This window comes from Nerophis ophidion, linkage group LG04 (genome assembly GCF_033978795.1).
Source record: "Nerophis ophidion isolate RoL-2023_Sa linkage group LG04, RoL_Noph_v1.0, whole genome shotgun sequence".
Lineage (NCBI taxonomy): Eukaryota > Metazoa > Chordata > Actinopteri > Syngnathiformes > Syngnathidae > Nerophis > Nerophis ophidion.
The window spans coordinates 15,607,162-15,629,614 of record NC_084614.1 but is presented as its reverse complement, the minus strand read 5'-3'; the positions used below and the strand labels follow the sequence as shown (position 1 = coordinate 15,629,614).

Genomic DNA, 22,453 nt, shown 5'->3' with positions numbered 1-22,453 from the left:
AGCTATACAGGAGTGTCTTTACATTGAACAGCCACTAAAAGGACTTGATAACTATCAATATGTTAAAACAAAAGTGTACGAAGACAATCAGGGTACGATTGCACTCACTAAAAATCCTGTTAACAGACAAAGATGCAAACACGATGTGAAATACCACTTCATAAGAGACATTGTTGCTACTGGTAGGCTAATACTGGATTATTGTCCTACAGAAAAAATGGTTGCTGATATCCTGACAAAACCAGCTACTAAACAGAAGTTGAAATGTTTTTCACAGAATATGTTTGGCATGTTGGGATGAAGACTAGAAGGAGAAATCCTAACAAAACAGGATGATGGAAAATGTTTTTAAAATATTGTTTAACACAGTGAGCTAATAGCGAGTGGGGGTGTTAAGATTGTATGTATCCACACTCTTACTCAGTGACTGTGTTATAGAGGTAGGATGTTGTAGCGCATGTTATCCCCATGAGGGCGCTCTGGTACTGTGTAGTGTTTAACACAGAAGTAGTTGTGTGTTCAACAGAAGAAGAGAATAAAAGTCTCCTCGGTGAGAGGACGTTGATGTTCAAGACTCGTTGAAAGTGTCGTTCATGTGCACGCATAAAGAACTCTGTTAAGCTCAAACATCTTAACAACATTGATGGCATTTATAAGTGAACAACAAATTTGGTATGACTAATAAAAAACTTTCTTGCCAAAAGATTAACAGCAGCTATACAGTCTGTTTACTTCCGGTTATGCTTTTCATCCTAAAATTAACATTTTGAATGGTGATGAAATTAAGAGTGAAAATTACCTATTTTTAGATGTAACATGAACAATATACGCAACCGATAAATTTGGTAGAAGTACAATCTGGAGGAGATGCGGATGAGGGGACAGGGCTGCGGAGCTGGCACTGAGCGCTGGGACAGAGAGGCTTCGCGATGTCTTGGCTGGGTGAGCAGGTGTCGGACACCTCAGTCACCTTGGACGTATCCTCGCTCATCCATGCGGACTGGACACTGGCCGAGAGTGGAGTCGGCTGTCTTGGTTGCTTTGTTGGATCTGGCTCTGTCTCTGGCCATGCCCCCTCCTCCCCAGCGGACGATGGCGTGGAACACCGCAGAGGCCACCACAGTGGATATGTTTCTTTTACTTTTTATTCATAGCTGTATGTAGAAGTGGCTGGTTGTATCTGCTGCTTTAATGTCTTTCATGTCCTTTGTGTTCTTTGATGTTTGATGTTTCCCTCTTACATGTAAGAGGGATGTGTACTATGGCTATGAGTTGTTTTCCCTTGGCCTCAGTCTGCACCCCCACTCCAGGGCCTAGGCTAAGACCGATTTTTTATTTATTTATTTTATTTTAATCTTGTATTCCCCCCCTTGTTTACCTGTATGTCATCTTTTTTGTAAGGGGCGCTGGAAGCCGGCAGACCCGTCAGCGATCCTGTTCTGTCTCCCTGTAATGTTTGTCTGATCTTGAATGGGATTGTGCTGAAAATTGTAATTTTCCTGAAGGAACTCTCCTGACGGAATGATTAAAGTACTATCTAATCTAATCTTACCAAAATATGAACAGCGGTTTTTGCCGTCTGATTCTTACTTTCGGTTATGCTTTTCACCCTAAAACTTGTTTTTTTTTTTATCTCAACGAAAATGTGCGTAAAGTTGTGAATTTTAGCTATATTTATGTATGACATTGATGGCATTTATAAGCGAACAAGAAATTTGGTATGACTAGTAAAATAAAAAACTTCTTACTAAAATATGAACAATGCTTTTTTTATACTCTCTGACATTCACTTCCGGTTATGCTTTTCAGTCTACATCTCAATGTTTTAAATCGCAAAAATATACTGTGAACCTTAATTATCTTTATATTTACCAATAATAGTATACGCAACGACCACATTTTGCGCAAGTGGTAAAAAAATAACTTTATTAACAAAAAAATATAAAGCAGTTATACAGTCTGAAGTTTACTTCCGTTTATGCTTGTCATCCTAAAAAAATATTTTGAATGGCTAAGAGAGTGAGTGTGAAACTTGGCACTTTTTAATATGTAACATGAACAATATACACAACAGAGTACAATTTTACCAAAATATGAACAGCGGTTTTTGCTGTCTGATTTTTACTTTCGTTTTTCATCCTAAAACTCGTGTTTTGAATCGCAATTATAATGTGTGTAATGTTGTTAACTTTAGGTTTTTTTAAATCTGTGACATTGATGGCATAAGCTAACATAAATTTGGTATGTGTAATAAAACCCAACATAGATTCGTTCGCTTCCGGTTATACTTTTCGTCGTAAAACTCGTGTTTTCAATCGCAATGAAAACTACCTTGAACTTGAGCTATTGTATGTATTATTAACGGCATACGCACCAACACATTTCGTATAAGTAGTAGAATAACAACAATCGTATCAAAATATCATCAGCAGTTTATGCTGTCTGATTTTACTTCCGGTTATGCTTTTCATCCTTAAACTGAATTTTGGAATTGAATTGAAAATTACTTTGAACTTTGGCTATATTTATATGTAATATTAATAATCTACCCAACCAACGAATTTAGTGTAAGTAGTCGAATAACAACAATCATACCAATATATGAAAAGCAGTTTATGCAGTCTGATATTAACTTCCGGTTATGCAATTCATTTTAAACTCATGTTTTGAATGGCTAAAAAAATGAGTGTGAAACTTAACTTTTTTAAATATGTACAATTGATGGTATACGCGACGAATAACTTGGGTATAAGTATGGTACAACACACAAATAACGACACTCTTACCAAAATATTGCAACAACTTGCTTGGGTTGATGTTGTGTTTGTGTGTGGTTGACGTCAAGAGATCCCATGGTCCTGAACGTACCACGCCTGGAAGAAACTGCATTTGAAACTTAGCTATTTTTTATATGTAACATTGATAGTATACGCGACAAACAACTTCAGTGTTTTGAATAAGTATGGTAAAAGGCACAAAAACGACACTCTTACTGAAATATTGTAACGACTCGCTTGGGTTGATGTTGTGTTTGGGTGATGTCAGAGTTCCCATGGTCTTGAACGTACCACGCCTGGAAGGTGATTGGTGAATAAGAAAGAAGCGTTGTGGTGTTGAGGATATCAGGGATAAGGATATACGAGCGTGTCGCAGGAAAAAATATACTAGTTAGAATTGATCTGTGGACATACTTGCCAACCCTCCTTGATTTTCCGGGAGACTCCCGAAATTCAGCGCCTCTACCGAAATTCAGCTGGAGCTGGAAGCCACACCCCCTCCAGCTCAAACATGCACAGTTCGAAGCTTGAAAAGGATTGCAGGCGGATCTGACAGCATTTAAAGTCATTTTTAAAAACGACTACTAATCCTCCTCCTTTTCGACCGGACGACCGCGGAGAATTAAAGTAGGAACACTCCGGAGACAGAAGTTCATTAAGAGGGGCGGACTCACCTGCTCTCAGCCATGTTTCCGTCACACAGAGGAAGTCAAGTCCGCGGGAAGTGAAGAAATCCTTCAGGATAAACGTTTTGTTTGTTAAAGATCTTGCGTTCACAAGACCGAAGGGCTCGGCTAATCCAGGTGGGTCCTGACACACAGCCCGTAGGTGGCGGGGGAGAGGAGCCACAAGGCGGGAAAGGAAGGCAGGAATCCGGCCAGGTGAAAAAGCTGACTGGGACGTCGAAAAACCAACGTCAAAATTGATCATATCAATGTGAAAGGGGCAAAGATCCCACAGTGTTTGGCGGTCATACACAAGCAGTGAGCTGACAGAAACGAAAATAGACACAAAAAAAAACAAAAAACGAACAGAGCTGACAGCGAGAGACGGCAGGGCAAAGCACATACTGGCGCCATCCTCTGGAAACTCGGAAGTGACGTTACTTAAATAATGAGAGGTAAGTGTTGTTGTTGTTTTTTTTAGCAACCAGCAAGCACAGTACAGTTAGTAGAACAACTGTGTTTTTATTACTGTGTATTTGATAGGTGCTGTCTGAAATTCAACTATTTCTTTTATTTATATATATATATATATATATATATATATATATATATATATATATATATATATATATATATATATATATATATATATATATATATAATAAAATCAATATATATAGCCAACGTCGAAGTTGATCAGATCAGTGTGAAAGGGGTAAAGATCAAACAGTGTTTGGCGGTCATACACAAGCAGTGAGCTGACAGAAACGAAAATAGACGCAAAAAAAAAAAAAAACGAACAGAGCTGACAGCGAGAGACGGCAGGGCAAAGCACATACTGGCGCCATCCTCTGGAAACCCGAAAGTGACGTTACTCAAATAATGAAAGGTAAGTGTTTTTTTTTTTTTAAGTAACCAGCAAGCACAGTACAGTTAGTAGAACAACTGTGTTTTTATTACTGTGTATTAGATAGGTGCTGTCTGAAATTCAACTATTTCTTTTATTTATATATATATATATTTATATATATATATAAAATAAAATCAATATATATAGCCAACGTCGAAGTTGATCATATCAGTGTGAAAAGGGCAAAGATCCAACAGTGTTTGGCGGTCATACACAAGCAGTGAGCTGACAGAGACGAAAATAGACGCAAACAACACAAAAACGAACAGAGCTGACAGCGAGAGACGGCAGGGCAAAGCACATACTGGCGCCATCTTCTGGAAACTCGGAAGTGACGTTACTCAAGTAATGAAAGGTAAGTGTTGTTGTTTTTGTCTTTTTTAGTAACCAGCAAGCACAGTACAGTTAGAACAACTGTGTTTTTATTACTGTGTATTTGATAGGTGCCGTCTGAAATTCAACTATTTCTTTTATTTATATATATAATAAAATAAATATGTATAGCTATAATTCACTGAAAGTTAAGTATTTCATACATATATATACATATATATGAAATACTCGAGTTGGTGAAATATACTCTCCTCTTAACCACGACCCCCGCCGAAACCACGCCTCCCCTTGTGTATTGTTCCAACATGACTACCAGAGTGTAGACACAAATATTAAAAATCTACACCCCAGCCATTTTTGAGAAACGCTGATGTACAAAACACAGACGCCAACACGCATACACAGTCTGGGTAAAGTCATATTTAATTAAAAAAAATGACCATAAACATTTATTAAAATCTAATAAAATTAGAGGTCTTCACCTACTTCTAGCGGGCCAGAGTCGAGGGGCGTCAGGACAAAGTCAATAATATATGCAATAAATATCACCGTTGTAGACGCTCAAATCACTTTGCTTATTCCTTACCTTCTTGAACGCCTCACACGCTTGTCACAGTGAAGCAGATGGAGTGTATAATTATTTACACACGGCACGCACACATTGGACAGCAGAGAAGAAGACTGAAGAGCGTTGCGGCTTGTTGATCGTCGGATTTCAAAATAAAGTACATCGGGTTTGCCGTTGGCGGTTTTGGACAAGCGCGCAGCTAAAAAGACAAAATTAAGAATGTGCGAATGTATTTTCTTTTTCTCCTGGTCATCACACCACAGTGGATTCATTTACACTGATAAAACCAAATGAGCCATTTTCTTAAAAAGGTCATCTTTTTGTCGTTCTCTTAATTAAAAGAGAAAAAAAAAAAGCCAATTTAAAAACAGGCTCTTGTGTCTTTATCCAAACTGACGGACTTATTTTAAATACTTTTTTAAAAAAGTCAGCTATTTTCCCACCAAGGACCTAAAAGTTCACATGTTTAGTTGGTCAGTGAAATGAACAAGAGGGAGGTTTTCGCTCTTATCGGCGGGAGAATCTGTTCTTGAAAGCTTTGATAGTTTTGGCCATCATGGGGGCGATTTCTGCACACACAAAATCAATATAATAATAAATAACTCGGAGATGGTCAGCTCAGGTCTGAGGACGCATTCTTACTTTTGACCTGTGGCTTTTCCCGGGGGGTGTGCCCTCCGCCTGGAGCTACGCCTGGAGCTCCGCCTCCACCTGCGCTCGGCGCTGAGGAGCGGGATGAGCTGGGCGAGGGAGTGAGGAGAGAGGTGGAGGATTGGCCGGAGTAGTCGCTGCTGGCCGGTCGTATTCTGAAAGAGATCAAGCGTAAAAAAAAAATAAAAAAAAGACTTAACTGGGTCAAAATCTTAGAACTTGCGCTGACTTGATGGGCGTCGACGCGGCGGTGGATGCTGCGGAAGAACCGTTGGTGGTGCCAAACTTTTCCTGCCGGCGCCGGACGTCTCGCGGCGGCTTGGCGGCGGAGTTCACAAACGCAATCTTGACTTGTCGCCCTGCGGGCAAAGAGACGGGCAGACTTTTGAGACCTCGTCGACATTGAACAGACGAGGAAAATACTTTTGTATGGAGGGAAATTATTGCTAAAACTCCACAAACAGGTTTTTACTCACGCCTAAGGATTCGCTGGGAACAAAAAAAAGGTTATTCAATTAAAAAAAAAGATTTGCAAGTATAAAAACAATTTTCTTCAATTAAATAAATATTTCGCAAAAAAAAAAATACAAATAACTTGTCAAGTAAATAATATTAAAAAATATTTTTTTTAAAAACTATTCACAAGTGTAAAACATTCTTTTTTCAATTGAACAATTTACAAGAAGAAAAAACATTTGCAGCAAGTAAAAAAATATTCAAAAGTATCAATACAATTTTCCGCAGGTACTAGAGATGCGCGGATAGGCAATTATATCATCCGCATCACCAAAGTCGTCATCCACCCGCCGTCCACCCAAACCAACATTTTATCAGGACCGTACCCGACCGCTGAAATACATCAGAGTTTGTCCGCCTTTACCACTCACAGAGTTATTTAAACCTGTTTCACAGAGTAATAATGGCAATTGGAGCCGTTAACGTTCTCGCCACTATCCAATAGCGTTCATCCTGATTACAAAAATATGGGCGTGCTGTGAAGCCATTGCCTTAGACATCTTCAACATGTACGAACCGATTGTTGGTCCGGCAACATGTTGTGTGCAGCTTCCGCAATTACACGTTCAAGATTGAAAGGCATACTGGGTGATAGAGAGTACACTGATGGTTGTGATATAAACAACTTCAACACTTACTAATATGCGCCACGCTGTGAAGCCACACCCAACAAGATTGACAAACACATTTCGGAAGAACATCCTCACAGTAACACAACATAAACGCAACACAACAAATACCCAGAATCCTTTGTATCCGTGAGAATTCCTGAATATATTTTACACCCCTGCGGCCCCAACTCCGCCCACCTTACCGCCACACGGGGGGGGGTGTTGCTGCTAGCGGGGTGTATAAAATAGTCAGGAAGTGTCATGAATACAAAGGATTATGGGTATTTGTTGTGTTGTGTTTATGTTGTGTTACTGTGAGGATGTTCTTCCGAAATGTGTTTGTCGTTCTTAATTGGTGTGGCTTCACAGCGCATATTACTAAGAGTGTTCAAATTGTTGATATCAGAACCATTAGTGTACTCTGTGTCACCCAGTATGCCTTGCAGTCGTGTGCGTGTTGCCGCGGAACCCACACACAACATGATACTGGACTGACAAACAGATCGTACACGTTGTAGTAGGCGACAAAGGCAATGGCTTTATAGCACGCCCTAATACTTATTTTCTGGGTGACTACCTGCAGTCATTCAGGAGAATAATAGCGTCTCTTATTGTCTTCTTCGCTTTATGACACAGGTCTTAAATGGCACTTTGAATGGCAAAGGATACCGTTCACAGAACCATGCACATCAAATATTTCCGGATGGTTCAACCGCCACCCGCCCAAATCTAATTAAAATCTATTTTTTCGTAATGTCAACCACCCGACCCGCGGTTTACCCGCGGACTCCGCGGATGAGACCGCAAACCGCGCATCTCTAGCAGGTACATAAACAATTCGCAAGTATAAAAAAATATTTTCTTCAATTACAAAAACAATTTGAAGTTGATTATATTTAAATAGCCCTTTTTTCTCTAGAGACTCAGCGTTTTACATAGTGAGACCTATTCTCTACATCAGGGGTCCCCAAACTACAGCCCACCAGCGTCCAAAAACCGGCCCGGGAAGTCCCAAGTTAGGAAAAAAATTAATAAAAAAATAAAAAATGTTTTTTAATAATTTACTTTCCTTTCTAATTGATTTTCTACTGCTTGTAACTCTCGGTGTCTCCTAGCCGCTCAGGCAAATTATATTGTCTAAAATTGCATTTTACCATCAATAACATCACGCTGCGGTATAAAAATAATTTTCTTTCATAAAAAAATTATTTGCAAGTATAAAAATAATTTTCTTCATTTAAATGAACAATTGGCAGGTATAAAAACAATTGACTTCAATAAAAACGCGATTAGAAAGCATGAAAAAAAGGTTCAGCAAGTATAAACAAGCAAATACCAAATATAAAAAAACATTTTTTTCATAAAAAAATAAAAGATTTAGAAGTATAAAAACAATTTTCTTCAATTAAAAAAACGATTTGCATGTCGAATAACTATTTTCTTCAAGTAAAAAAATTAATTTACAAGTACAACATTTTTTTTAAGAAAGTAAAACAATTCGTAAGTATAAACCTTTTTTTTTCCCAGTAAAAAAAAAACAATTTGCAGGTATATAAACAATTTTCTTCAATTAAAAAAAATTAATAAAAAAATGTAAGTATAAAATCAATTTTCTTCAATAAAAAAACGATTTGCAAGTATAAAAATAATTTTCTTCATTTCAAGAAACAATTGGCAAGTATAAAAACAATTGACTTCAATAATAACGTGATTAGAAAGCATGAAAAAAATGTTCAGCAAGTAAAAAAAGCAAAGTCCAAAGATAAAAAAACATTTTTTGTCTAAAAAAATAAAACATTTAGAAGTATGAAAACAATTTTCTTCAATTAAAAAAAAACTATTTGCAAGTCGAATAACTATTTTCTTCAATTAAAAAATCTGTTCACGAGTACCCAAAAAAATGTTCATCAAGTAAAACAATTCGCAAGTATACAAAACATTTTTTCCCACTAAAATAACGATTCGCAGGTATAAAAACAATTTTGTTCAATCAAAAAAAAAAAATTGTAAGTATAAAAACAATTTTCTATAATAAAAAAACAATTTGCAAGTATAAAAATATTTTCTTCATTTAAATAAACAATTCGCAAGTATAAAAACAACTGTCTTCAATAAAAACGCGATTACAAAACATGAAAAAAATGTTCAGCTCGTAAAAAAAGCAAATACCAAATATAAAAAACCTTTTTTTTAATAAAAAAAATAAAAGATTTAGAGGTATAAAAACAATTTTCTTCATTAAAAAACAATTTGCAAGTCAAATAAATATTTTCGTCAATTAAAAAAAATAATTCACAAGTACCAAAAAAATGTTCAGCAAGTAAAATAATTTACAAGTATATAAACCATTTTTTTACAGCAAAAAAATGATCCGCAAGTATAAAAACAATCTTCAATTAAAAAAAAACATCCGCAAGTATAAAATCATTTTTTTTCAAGTTAAAACTTCTGTCCGCCATTTTACTCCCGACCCTGTTTCTTCTTCTTTGTTATTTTTGGCGGATGGCACCATACGCAAATAACAGTATCTCTGACGGCCTTAAATGGACTCGGCAGCAGCACCTGTGGTGAATTATGGGTGGTCTGAGTACAAAGTGTGTGGAATATTACTGGCAAACGTTTGATATTTTTTAACGATTGCAAATCGTTTTTTGTTTTTTTTAATTTAAGAAAATTGTTTTTTTTTTACTTCCGAAACATTGCGTGAGTAATAATCTTTTTATGTGTTTGCGGCGGTTTGGGAGTAACTCTGCGCCGTACCTTTGGGCTTGTTGGCGTGCGCCGAGCTGATGTTTTGGGTCAGCCTCCTCAGCCGCTCTTCTCGCTCGTCGTGCAGCCGCAGGTACAATTCCCGCCAAGACTCGTACTCCTGCGGCGTCTCCCGCTTGAAGTCCCGCTGGCAGTGGCGCATCCACAGCTCGTCCGATTCCTCCGTGAACCACTGAGAGACAATAGAGGCCTTTTTCTAGCGTCTCCTGCGGATCTCACCTGCGCGTCTCTCCGCGGACTTCACCTGGTTGCTCTGCTCAATGCGGTACAGCTGCTCCGGGGTGCAGCGCTCCAGGACCGGTTGCAGGATGGTGAATGGCACCCCTCCCACCTCCGCGATGGCTGAAACAGCAGCAAACGGTCACACTCTTCATCGGGAAACGGGAAATAAGGCCATTCTTGCTGCACTGGACTCCAGTTTGATTCCCATTTCGTCCCTGAGCTGAACAGCGAGCCTATTCTGCTCTTTTACTGCAATTTCTTGGACTTTTGAGCAAGAAAAGCTTTGTTGACGAATAAATATGATTCTTATACTCACACTTTCCAACCTTGAGACCTCCGATTTCGGGAGGTGGGGGGTGGAGGGGGTGGTTAAGAGGGGAGGAGTATAATTCACCAACTAGAATATTTCATATATATATATATATATATATATATATATATATATATATATATATACATATATGTATATATGTATGAAATACTTGACTTTCAGTGAATTCTACCTATATATATTTATTTTATTATATATATAAATAAAATAAATACTTCAATTTCCGACAGCACTTATCAAATACACAGTAATAAAAACACAGTTGTTCTACTAACTGTACTGTGCTTGCTGGTTACTAAAAAAACAACAACACTTACCTTTCACTATTTGAGTAACCTTTGTTCTGCCATTTGCGTATTGGCGAGTGATCTCCGAATCCGGGAACATATCCTTCACGGATTTGTTGTAGACATCCGCAAATGAGAACGGGATGTTTCTTCCAGCTATCAGCATAGCCGTCTTTGTCTCAGCATAAGTTACACCATCGGGTCTCCATTTTGCGAGGTGGCCCATAATAGTGGGTTGTGAACGATGCTGCGCTGCGGACCTTTTGTGCTTCGCTGACCGTTCATGGCTGAGTATAGCCGTTCGGCTGCCGTGTTCAATGGAGAAGTCTGTTCTACAAAATTTCCAGGCAACATACCCCTTCCCCTTCGAACTCTCCTGGATAAACTGAAATTCTTGTTTCCAATCGTTCAGGAACTTGCAAGCGTATTTCTTCATTTTGCTCGTCGACTGTGTAATATATTGGGTTGGAGTCAATAACCAGGCGATGTGATGAAGTTACGTCTCTTTACTGTGGGCTTCAGAACAGACTCCCTAATGCATGTTCCTTGACTGCACTTAAATGTACAATATATTTACATTCTATTTTATGTAGAGTAGATGGCAGTATTGTCCTGTTTAAGAGGGTCACAACATTGAGTCAGGTTCTCATGGAGCCTCCAGCTGCCTGAATTTGGGGAGATTTTCGGGAGAAAATTTGTCCCGGGAGGTTTTCGGGAGAGGCGCTGAATTTCGGGAGTCTCCCGGAAAATCCGGAAGGGTTGGCAAGTATGCTTATACTACCGCTTTGGGTCATGTGGCACATTCATAAAAGCGCAACACTAGCCAAAAACTTAACGGGGTCACACTTGCCGTGATCAAAAGTTTACACACACTTATAAAGAACGCAATGTCATGGCTGTCTTGAGTTTCCAATAATTTCTACAACTCATTTTTTTGTGATAGAGTGATTGAAACACATTCTTGTCGGTCACAAAAAACATTCATGAAGTTTGGCTCTTTTATGACTTAATTATGGATCTACTGAAACCTAAAATCATCAGCCAGGAGGTTGGGTCTTGGGCGCAGTTGGGCGTTCCAACAAGACAATGACACCAAAAACAGGTCAAAGGTGGTAAAGGAATGGCTAATTCAGGCTAGAATTAAGGTTTTAGAATGGCCTTCCCCAAAGTCCTGACTTAAAGCCTACTGAAACCCACTCCTACCGACCACGCAGTCTGATAGTTTATACATCAATGATGAAATATTAACCATGCAACACATGCCAATACGGCCTTTTAAGTTTACTAAATTGCAATTTTAAATTTCCCGCGATGTGTCCTGTTGAAAACGTTGCGGAATGATGACGCGTATGATGACACGTGTTTGTGACGTGTATGATGACACGTGTTTGTGACGTCTCGGGTTGGAGCGGACATATTAGCGAAGGACCACTTTACGGCTAAAAGTCGTCTCTTTTCGTCGCATAATTACACAGTATTTTGAACATCTGTGTTGCTGAATCTTTTTCAATTTGTTCAATTAATAATGGAGACTATAAAGAAGAATGCTGTTGGTGGAAAGCGGTGGATTGGAACTGTTTTTAGCACCGAAACACAGCCGGTGTTTCTTTGTTTGTTGTGAATCTTTAACACAGAGCGGTCAAGCGAACATGTTTCTCTACGCCAACCAGCAAGTTTTTGGATGGGAAAATTGTGATATTAAGTCGGCTCTTACCAGAGACTTGAGTGGATTAAGCGACCTCCTCCTGTAGCTTTCAAAAAGGCAGCTGTGATCTTGGCTCCTGCATTGGCCTCTCTCAGACACTGGCATTCACCGCAGCCTTCCGACTTTCAGGTATGACTTTATATTCTCACTAAAACATTATTAACACAATAAGCAGATAAGGGATTTTCCAGAATTATCCTAGTAAATTTGTCTAATAACATCTGAATCACTCACACTGCCGTCGCCTGGAGCCGCCACCTTTTATTTATTTATTTATTTTTATTTTTTATAAGTGCTTCACTCTAACTTCCCTCATCCACAAATCTTTCATCCTCGCTCAAATTAATGGGGAACTCGTCGCTTTCTCGGTCCAAATTGCACTTGCTGCTGGAGGCTATGATTATAAACAATGTGAGGATGTGAGAAACCCTACAACCCGTGACGTCTCGCGCACATCGTCTGCTACTTCCGGTACAGGCAAGGCTTTTTTATTAGCGACCAAAAGTTGCCAACTTTATCGTCGATGTTCTCTACTAAATCCTTTCAGCAAAAATATGGCAATATTGCAAAATGATCAAGTATGACACATAGAATGGACCTGCTATCCCCGTTTGAATAAGAAAATCTCATTTCAGTAGGCCTTTAACGTTTGGACAATGCTGAAGAAACAAGTCCATGTCAGAAAACCAACACATTTAGCTGAACTGCACCAATTTTGTCAAGAGGAGTGGTCAAAAATTCAACCAGAAGCTTGTGTTTTTATGGATCTACTGAAACCTAAAATCCTCAGCCCGGAGGTTGGGTCTTGGGCGCAGTTGGGTGTTCCAACAGGACAATGACCCCAAACACAGGTCAAAAGTGGTAAAGGAATGGCTAAATCAGGCTAGAATTAAGGTTTTAGAACGGCCTTCCCAAAAGTCCTGACTTAAACATGTGGACAATGCTGAAGAAACAAGTCCATAGCAGAAAACCAACACATGCATCCAAAAACTGTCAACAATACTTCAGCTACGTTTCGTAACCTGTATAATAACCATGATCAATATTATAGTGAGTCAGTGATGGACAGTAATCCGTTCGGTCCAAAGTCAACTTGACTTTGGGTCAGCACTATATCCCCCGAGAGGGTCGCCAAAAAATATGTTTCCTAGCTGTGGTCTGTATGGGCTCGGGCTGCAGTGGTACTTAGTAGTAATACACTTTCCCACCACTTGCATTGACAACGTGTAAGGACAATATTAAAAAAACAAAAGAAGTTATATTCATAGTAGGGCTGGGCGATATATATCGATGTACTCGATATATCGCGGGTTTGTCTCTGTGCGATATAGAAAATGACTATATCCTGATATTCAAGTATACGTTCTCACGCAGTTAATTTTAGCTGCGGACATTACACTACAGGCTCTTCCCACTCTATCTTGTCTCTCCTTCTTCAGAGAGACATAAACAAGCGCACCTTCTTAATTTTTTTATTTATTTCTTGTGCGGCCCGGTACCAATCGGTCCGGTGGTTGGGGACCACTGATATAACGTACACTTATTCAGCCTGTTGTTCACTATTCTTTATTTATTTCAAATTGCCTTTCAAATGTCTATTCTTGGTGTTGGATTTTCTCAAATAAATTTCCACCAAAAATGCGACTTATACTCCAGTGCGACGTATATATGTTGTTTTCCTTCTTTATTATGCATTTTCGGCCGGTGCGACGTAAACTCCGGAGCGATTTATAATCTGAAAAATACGGTATAAATATTTGGGTTTTGGCATGAGGCACCAGACTAGATCTGACCAATCTAAACCTATGAGCACAAACTGATGAAGCCAATTCAGATGGGAGACGAAACGTCTTCTAAGACAAACCAAACAGTCCAGTTGCGATCGATTGAATTCAGTGTTAATTATTATTATAATTATTGTAGTGGGCCCCTCTGTAAGTGGAAAAGTTGGGCCCCGGGGTTAAAAAGGTTAATAAACTTAAGGAAATGTTTGAGATTAAAAATCCTAATATGACCCTGTGGAGGGGGGCGTGGCCTGCGGACCTGCAGTGAAGCAGGGTGTGCCAGGGCGGGCTGCGAGATCAGCGACAGGTGCGTAGATGGCCCACCTGGGCCTGCTTATCTAATCACCTTTCACTCTGTTAAAAAGGCAGCAGCCAAGGAAGAGAGAGGAGCTGGAGGTGGAGCTGGAGCGCGAACGAGAGAGAGACGGAGGAAGAGACACTAGCTGAAAAGCCAAAAAAAAAAAAAAAGACTTGATTGAAAAATAAAACAGTGTTCTAAACCCTGAAAAGGAGCTGTCATGTCGGTGATTGGTGGTTCGAGGAACCCGGAGGGAAGATAACTCCACAGACCCATTTAAGGTGCGAAATGGGCTGCGGCACGTTATAATTGTTTAAAAGCCTACTGAAACCCACTACTACCGACCACGCAGTCTGATAGTTTATATATCAATGATGAATTCTTAACATTGCAACACATGCCAATACGGCCGGGTTAGTTTACTGAAGTGCAATTTTAAATTTCGCGCCGAAAAATCCTGCGCGTGACGTCACGGATTGTAGAGGACATTTTGTGCCAGCATCGTGCTCAGCTATAAGTCGTCTGTTTTCATCGCAAAGTTCCACAGTATTCTGGACATCTGTGTTGGTTAATCTTTTGCAATTTGTTCAATGAACAATGGAGACATCAAAGAAGAAAGCTGTAGGTGGGAAGCGGTGTATTGCGGCTTTAGCAACACAAACACAGCCGGTGTTTCATTGTTTACATTCTCGAAAGGTGACAGTCAAGCTATGGAACAGAGATGTCAAGCAAACACTGTTGGATTGGACCACACACACAAAGTACAGTGTACTATGTGTATTAATAAATAACATTTTACCATTCTGTATTCTGAAGGCGATCTATGTCGTGTGCTACTCCAGCATCAAAATCAGCAGCGTCCTCCTGACCGTCACCGTCAACATCGGGTTCAAAGCGGTATGTCTCTATCCCTTGTTGCGGTTGGGCCTGGCCGAGTGGTCCTGCCACCCCCACGGCGCCTCTCACAGCATCTTCCCTATCTGAATCGCTCCCACTGCCCTCTAGTCCTTTTTTTTTTCTTTCTTCGTAGTCTTTCACTCTCACTTTCCTCATCCACAAATCGTTCATCCTCGCTCAAATTAATGGGGAAATTGTAGCGTTCTCGGTCCGAATAGCTCTAGCTGCTGGTGGCCATGATTGTAAACAATGTGAGGATGTGAGGGGCTCCACAACCCGTGACGTCACGCGCATATCGTCTGCTACTTCCGGTACAGGCAAGGCTTTTTTATCAGCACCAAAAGTTGCGAACTTTATCATTGATGTTCTTTATTAAATCCTTTCAGCAAAAATATGGCAATATCGCGAAAGGGTCAAGTATGACACAGAATGGACCTTCTATCCCCGTTTGAATAAGAAAATCTCATTTCAGTAGGCCTTTAGCTTCGATGCAAACACGAGGTCACACTCACAATCGATGTTGTTCTGCAGCACTCGTATGCACTGCTCAAACAGCGTCATCATCCTGGGCAGGTAGGCGGTCTTGGACCCCGAGTAGACCACCATCTTGGAGTTGAAACGCTTCCCCGTGAAACCGGAGTCCTCTTCATCGTTGAAGACGGGACCTGAGCGGGGGAAGGAAGCGACCGAATCAACACCGGAGTGTGGGCCGACATTTCTGACTGGGGGAACGTACAACAAAACAAATACAAATCTAAAGAACACACTTCCTCACCAGGCGACATGACGAGTTGGCCAAAACAGGAAACGATTGCGACACACGCACACACAGCCGAGAGGCCCGTGTTGCGCTCTTACCTTTCCGTCTCTGAGGGGACAGCGGAGTGATGTCGATGGAGGGCAGAGGTCTGTAGTTGGGTTGGATGTCCGGCAGAGGGATTTCGGGAAGTGACGGAAGAGGTTCCACCACCTGCACCGAGCAACGATTTGCACTTCAATGACGGATGAACTTTACAAACTCTTCTGGAGCACGGGCGTCAAACCCAAGGCCCAGAGTCTCACCATCTCATTTTATCTGGCCCGTTACATCATTTTACGCGGCCACCGTGTAGTTTTGTCATCCGTCATGTCATTTTATCTGGTCCGCCACAAAGGGCCGGGCGGTACACCGATATCACGACTAATACCGGTATGTTTTACAAACCCCGTTTCCGTATGAGTTGGGAAATTGTGTTAGATGTAAATTTTAACGGAATACATTGATTTGCAAATCATTTTCAACCCATATTCAGCTGAATATGCTACAAAGACAACATATTTAATGTTAAAACTGATAAAAAAATTGTTTTTTCAAATAATCATTAACTTTAGAATTTGATGCCAGCAACACGTGACAAAGAAGTTGGGAAAGGTGGCAACAAATACTGAGAAAGTTGAGGAATGCTCTTCAAACACTTTTTTTGGAACATCCCACGGGTGTGCAGGCTAATTGGGAACAGGTGGGTGCCATGATTGGGTATAAAAGCAGCTTCCATGAAATGCTAAGTAATTCACAAACAAGGATGGGGCGAGGGTCACTAATTTGTAAGCAAATTGTCGAACAGTTTTAGAACAACATTTCTCAACGAGCTATTGCAAGGAATTTAGAGATTTTACCATCTACGGTCCGTAAAATCATCAAAAGGTTCAGAGAATCTGGAGAAATCACTGAACATAAGCGATGATATTACGGACCTTTGATCCCTCAGGCGGTATTGCACCAAAAACCGACATCAGTGTGTAAAGGATATCACCACATATGCTCAGGAACACTTTAGGAAACCACTGTCAGTAACTACAGTTGGTCGCTACATCTGTAAGTGCAAGTTAAAACTCTACTATGCAAAGCGAAAGCCCTTTATCAACAACACTCAGAAATGCCGCTGGCTTCGCTGGGCCCTAGCTCATCTAAGATGGACTGATGCAAAGTGGAAAAGTGTTCTGTGGTCTGACGAGTCCACATTTCAAATTATATTTGGAAACTGTGAATGTGGTGTCCACCGGAACAAAAAGAAAAATAACCATTCGGATTGTTATAGGCGCAAAGTTCAAAAGCCAGCATCTGTGACGGTAGGTGTGTGTATTAGTGCCCAAAGCATGGGTAACTTACATATCTGTGAAGGCACCATTAATGCTGAATGGTCCATACAGGTTTTTGGAGCAACATATGTTGTCATCCAAGCAACGTTATCATGGACGCCCCTGCTTATTTTAGCAAAACAATGCCAAGCCACATGTGACAACAGCGTGACTTCGTAGTAAAAGAGTGCGGGTACTTACCTGGCCTGCCTGCAGTCCAGATATGTCTCCCATCGAAAATGTGTGGAGCATTATGAACCGTAAAATACGACAAAAAGACCCCGGACTGTTGAACAACTTAAGCTGTACATAAAACAAGAATGGTAAATAATTCCACTTTCAAAGCTGCAACAATTAGTTTCCTCAGTTTCCAAATGTTTATTGAGTGTTGTTAAAAGAAAATGTGATGTAACACAGTGGTGAACATGCCCTTTCCCAATTACTTTGGCACGTGTTGCAGCCATGAAATTGTAAGTTAATTATTATTTGCAAAAAAAAAAAAAAAGTTGTGCATTCAATTGAATATGGGTTGAAAAGGTTTTGCAAATCATTGTATTCCGTTTATATTTACATCCAGCCCAATTTCCCAACTCATAAGGAAACGGGGTTGGTAGAAAGAGAGATGTATTTGAGACAATATGTAATCCTGAATGTGTTGTGAATCTCCTACTCCACGCACGGAGTGAGGCGAGGTAGGAGCCGCGCCCACTTGACACACACCCCAGTACGCGGAGTGTGTGACTCACAACTGTCAACCTTCCCCTATTTGCGGGAAATCACGTATTTTGTCCTCCTTTCCTCGCCCATCCAGTTTATTTCCCCGTATTTTGCGCTCAAGGCAAAAAGAATCCTCAGCTGTATTGCCAGCGATCGGGTCAGTTTGATTCAAGCTCTGGGCAACACTGGGAGAAAAATGTACCTGTTAATTCAGTGGTTCTCAACCTTTTTTCAGTGATGTACCCCCTGTGAACATTTTTTTAAATTATATATTATATAATGTGGACTGGGGCTTCACGGTGGCAGAGGGGTTAGTGCGTCTGCCTCACAATACGAAGGTCCTGCAGTCCTGGGTTCAAATCCAGGCTCAGGATCTTTCTGTGTGGAGTTTGCATGTTCTCCCCGTGAATGCGTGGGTTCCCTCCGGGTACTCCGGCTTCCTCCCACTTCCAAAGACATGCACCTGGGGATAAGTTGATTGGCAACACTAAATTGGCCCTAGTGTGTGAATGTGAGTGTGAATGTTGTCTGTCTATCTGTGTTGGCCCTGCGATGAGGTGGCGACTTGTCCAGGGTGTACCCCGCCTTCCGCCCGATTGTAGCTGAGATAGGCGCCAGCGCCCCCCGCGACCCCGAAAGGGAATAAGCGGTAGAAAATGGATGGATGGATAATGTGGACTGCCACATCTAATATTGTGGCCCACCATGTCATTTTTTGTCATCCTGCTAAATGTATTTGCTCTAATTTGGACAAAAAATGTACTGCATCCAATTGCATGTGTTCTGCACTTTGTTGCCTTGGCTTATGATTTCAAAGCAAGTTACCCATCAATCTTTTTGGTAAAAATATGATAATCAAAAAGATATGCATGTATAAATTGTGTAATGACTGTTTTACAAATGTTTTATAGATAGTCACTGATACAAGCGGCCCTCTGAGGGCGGTCATAATTGCAATGTGGCCCTCAATAAAAACGAGTGTGACACCCCTACACTAGAAGCTCTCCCAGGAGAGTGAAACCTCCATATTTGTACTTCCTTGGAGTGTCCCAATACTTTTGTCCAGTCCCAAAAGTGCGTACAAACGACGGCGTTCTATTTCAACGTTGATTGGTTCAGTTATCTTTCAGGAATTCTTACCTTTCTGCGTTTTTCCAGCGCACCCGGGGAAGCGCTCGAGTGAGACTTCTTTGTGCTCGCGGCGCCGTTGGTCTTGCTGGCTTTGGAGGAGGAAGAGGATGAAGACGAGGACGAGGAGGCGTGCTGAGTCGCGTGGCGGGAAGACGGGGTGGAGGCGGCGGGAGCGTGCGAAGGGCGACTGTGCGAGGACGAGGATGACGTCTTCTTTTTCTTCTTCTTGACGGAGGAGGAAGACGCCGCCGGAGCGTCGTATGTGAGGAAGGACTCGAAAGACATGGTGGGAGTCTCAAAGTCGTCCTCCACCGCGTGGCCGGCGGGGGAGTCCTTCTGTGAGCGTGGCGGTCGCCCTGGAAACGGAAACACACGGGAAAAGTTTGCTTGATTCCGGGCTAGATGCTCACCTGTTACACTGTTATTACTAGAGATGTCCGATAAAATCGGACTGTCGATAATATTGGCCGATTAATGCTTTAAAATGTAATATCGGAAATTATCGGTATCCGTTTCAAAATTAGCGGTTTCAAAAAGTAAAATTTATGACTTTTAAAAACGCAGCTGTGTACACGGACGTCGGGAGAAATACCTTAAAAGGCACTGCCTTTGCGTGCCGGCCCATACACATATCTACGGCTGTTCACACACAACTGAATGCAATGCATACTTGGTCAACAGCCATACAGGTCACTCTGCGGGTGCCCGTATAATCAACTTTAACACTTACAAATATGCGCCACACTGTGAACCCACACCAAACAAGTATGACAAACACATTTCGGGAGAACATCCGCACCGTAACACAACATAACAAATACCCAGACTCCCTTGCAGCACTAACTCTTCCGGGACGCTACAATATACACGCCCTGCCACCCCTTACCCCAGCCCCCCACCTCAACCCCGCCCACCTCAACCTTCTCATGCTCTCTGGGATAGCATGTCCCAAATTCCAAGCTGCTGTTTTGAAGCATGTTAAAAAAAATAATGCACTTTGTGACTTCAATAATAAATATGGCAGTGCCATGTTGGCACTTTTTTCCATAACTTGAGTTGATTTATTTTGGAAAACCTTGTTGTACTGTTTAATGCATCCAGCAGGCCATCACAACAAAATTTGGCTTAATCTGTATATATCGGTATCGGTTGATATCGGTATTGGTGATCAAGAGTTGGACAATATCGGAATATCGGCAAAAAAGCTATTATCGGACATCTCTAGTTATTACCCCACAGTTTTATAGGTAGCAGCATTGCTAGTAAACTTCATCAAATGAAGCACTTAAACCAAGTGTGTCCAAACTACGGCCAGCGTCTACAAATTGGCCCGTGAGGCGGAACCTATCGCTCTGGCTGGGCGGAGTGTTTTTTACATATCATATCTTAATATCTGACCCCGAAAGGGATAAGTGGTAGAAAACGGATGAATGGATGCAAATATCTAGCGGTCTGTTTTGTTGCCAAATCATCACTGTTATGTGGACAACGTGAGTAGTGCGGGTTAGTGACTATAACATTTTCTTTCATGTATCTTTATGCAAGGCATTTACCTATATGACTCAATCCAAACAACCTTCCTTAGTCATGGAGCAGACAAAAAAAATGCAACCAGCATAAAAAACATCCACAAACATGGTCACACAACAAAACCTGCTTGCTGAACTTTGTGAATATTATTAAAAATGTCCAATCACCATACAACGTAACGCCAATTTAAATCCAAGGCATGATGGGTAAAAAATGCTAAACACTCCCTACACACATTCATCCAGGTTTGGCGCATTTTAGCTGCTTGATTACAATAGGATTGTTTACAAAACTTTAAGAAGGTCGCCACCGAGGGAAACAAGGTAAGAGATGAACTTTTCACATAATATCCTAATTAATATCCAATTATGATAATTATTAATACTCATATATCCATTATATTATTATAATATGTGTATATATATATATATATATATATATATATATATACATATACTGTATATATATATATATATATATATATATATACCGTATTTCCTTGAATTGCCGCAGGGCATATAATATGCGCCTGCCTTGAATTAATGCCGGGTCAAACTCGCATCCCCAAAAAATTAGCGCATGCTTAGTATTACCGCCTGGTCAAACTTGTGACGTCACGGGTGACACTTCCCCTGTCATCATTTTCAAAATGGAGGAGGCTGATTTCAATACAGGTAATTTGAAATTGCATAAAGGGAAGAAGATTAAGAGCTATTTAGTAGGATTTAAGGTCCAAGCTTACATCTCACTCAAATTTTTACTGCATACCTTTGGTAAGTGTCGGAGTGAGAAGAGGTTTTAAAATAATTAGCGCATGCTTACTTTTACTGCAAGCCTTTGGTAAGCGCAGGAGTGAGAACAGGTTTTAAATTAATTAGCGCTCCGGCGGCAATTCAAGGAAATACGGTATATACATAAATATATATGTATATTTACTTTACATGCAGTCGGCTTTCAGCTACATTTTTTTCACCCAAAGCGGCCCCCCAATCAAAAAATGCTGATTGCAAAAATGCTTGAGCGCTCATGTTGCCCTCACCGTCATCGCCGCCCTTCCTGGCCTCCTCCCTCTTGCCCTCATGCGACTTCCTGCTGTGTTTGGACGACTTCGGCGGCGGACTCCGCTCCCTGTCAGCGCTCCGTTTCTTCGCCTCACTGCGTTGCTCGCCGTGGTGGTGGGTCCCGTCGGCTTTGCCCGGCCTGGCGTGTTTGGCGACTCGGCGTGGAGGCGGGCTAGGTTCTGGTTCTGGCTGTGGGCTGTCGTACTCGTCGGACTGGTCGCCGCCTCGCCGTTGGGGGCTGTACTGCTCGTGCTGCGGTGGTGAGGGGGAGTAGTTGGTGTGGTAGCCCCGCTCTTCATCCTCCTCGTCCTCTTCTTCTACGTAGGATTGTTGCTCCTCTTCCTCCTGGTCCTCGTCGGGGGAGGGCTCTCGCTGGCGTCTTTGAATCGCCTCATGGGAGCCTCCAGAGTGTGACCGCGGCGCCTCTTTGGCGTGATTGTTGCTGCTTCTGCGGCAGGATAAAAAAGGAGCATCAACAATGCATGTAATGGCGAGGGATGCAACGATTAAAAAACGTCACGGTTATTTAATCCCGAATATACAAATAGGAGAAGACATCCAGATATCTGTTT

The 22,453-nt window shown here is 41.1% G+C and overlaps 1 protein-coding gene across 1 annotated transcript in view; it reads right to left on the bottom strand.

The window, feature by feature from the left end:
- Positions 1-5,085: 5,085 nt before the first annotated feature.
- Positions 5,086-22,453, bottom strand: part of eloa (elongin A) — a 30,139-nt gene continuing 12,771 nt past the window's right edge. Inside the window, exons 4-12 of the mRNA XM_061897215.1 lie at positions 21,860-22,329; positions 19,300-19,646; positions 16,183-16,294; positions 15,837-15,989; positions 10,045-10,142; positions 9,792-9,972; positions 6,134-6,263; positions 5,896-6,059; positions 5,086-5,822 (exon numbers count right to left, since the gene is read on the bottom strand). Coding sequence (XP_061753199.1) covers positions 5,761-5,822; positions 5,896-6,059; positions 6,134-6,263; positions 9,792-9,972; positions 10,045-10,142; positions 15,837-15,989; positions 16,183-16,294; positions 19,300-19,646; positions 21,860-22,329 — 1,717 coding nt within the window. The 3' untranslated portion in view covers positions 5,086-5,760. The remainder of the gene's footprint in view (positions 5,823-5,895; positions 6,060-6,133; positions 6,264-9,791; positions 9,973-10,044; positions 10,143-15,836; positions 15,990-16,182; positions 16,295-19,299; positions 19,647-21,859; positions 22,330-22,453) is intronic.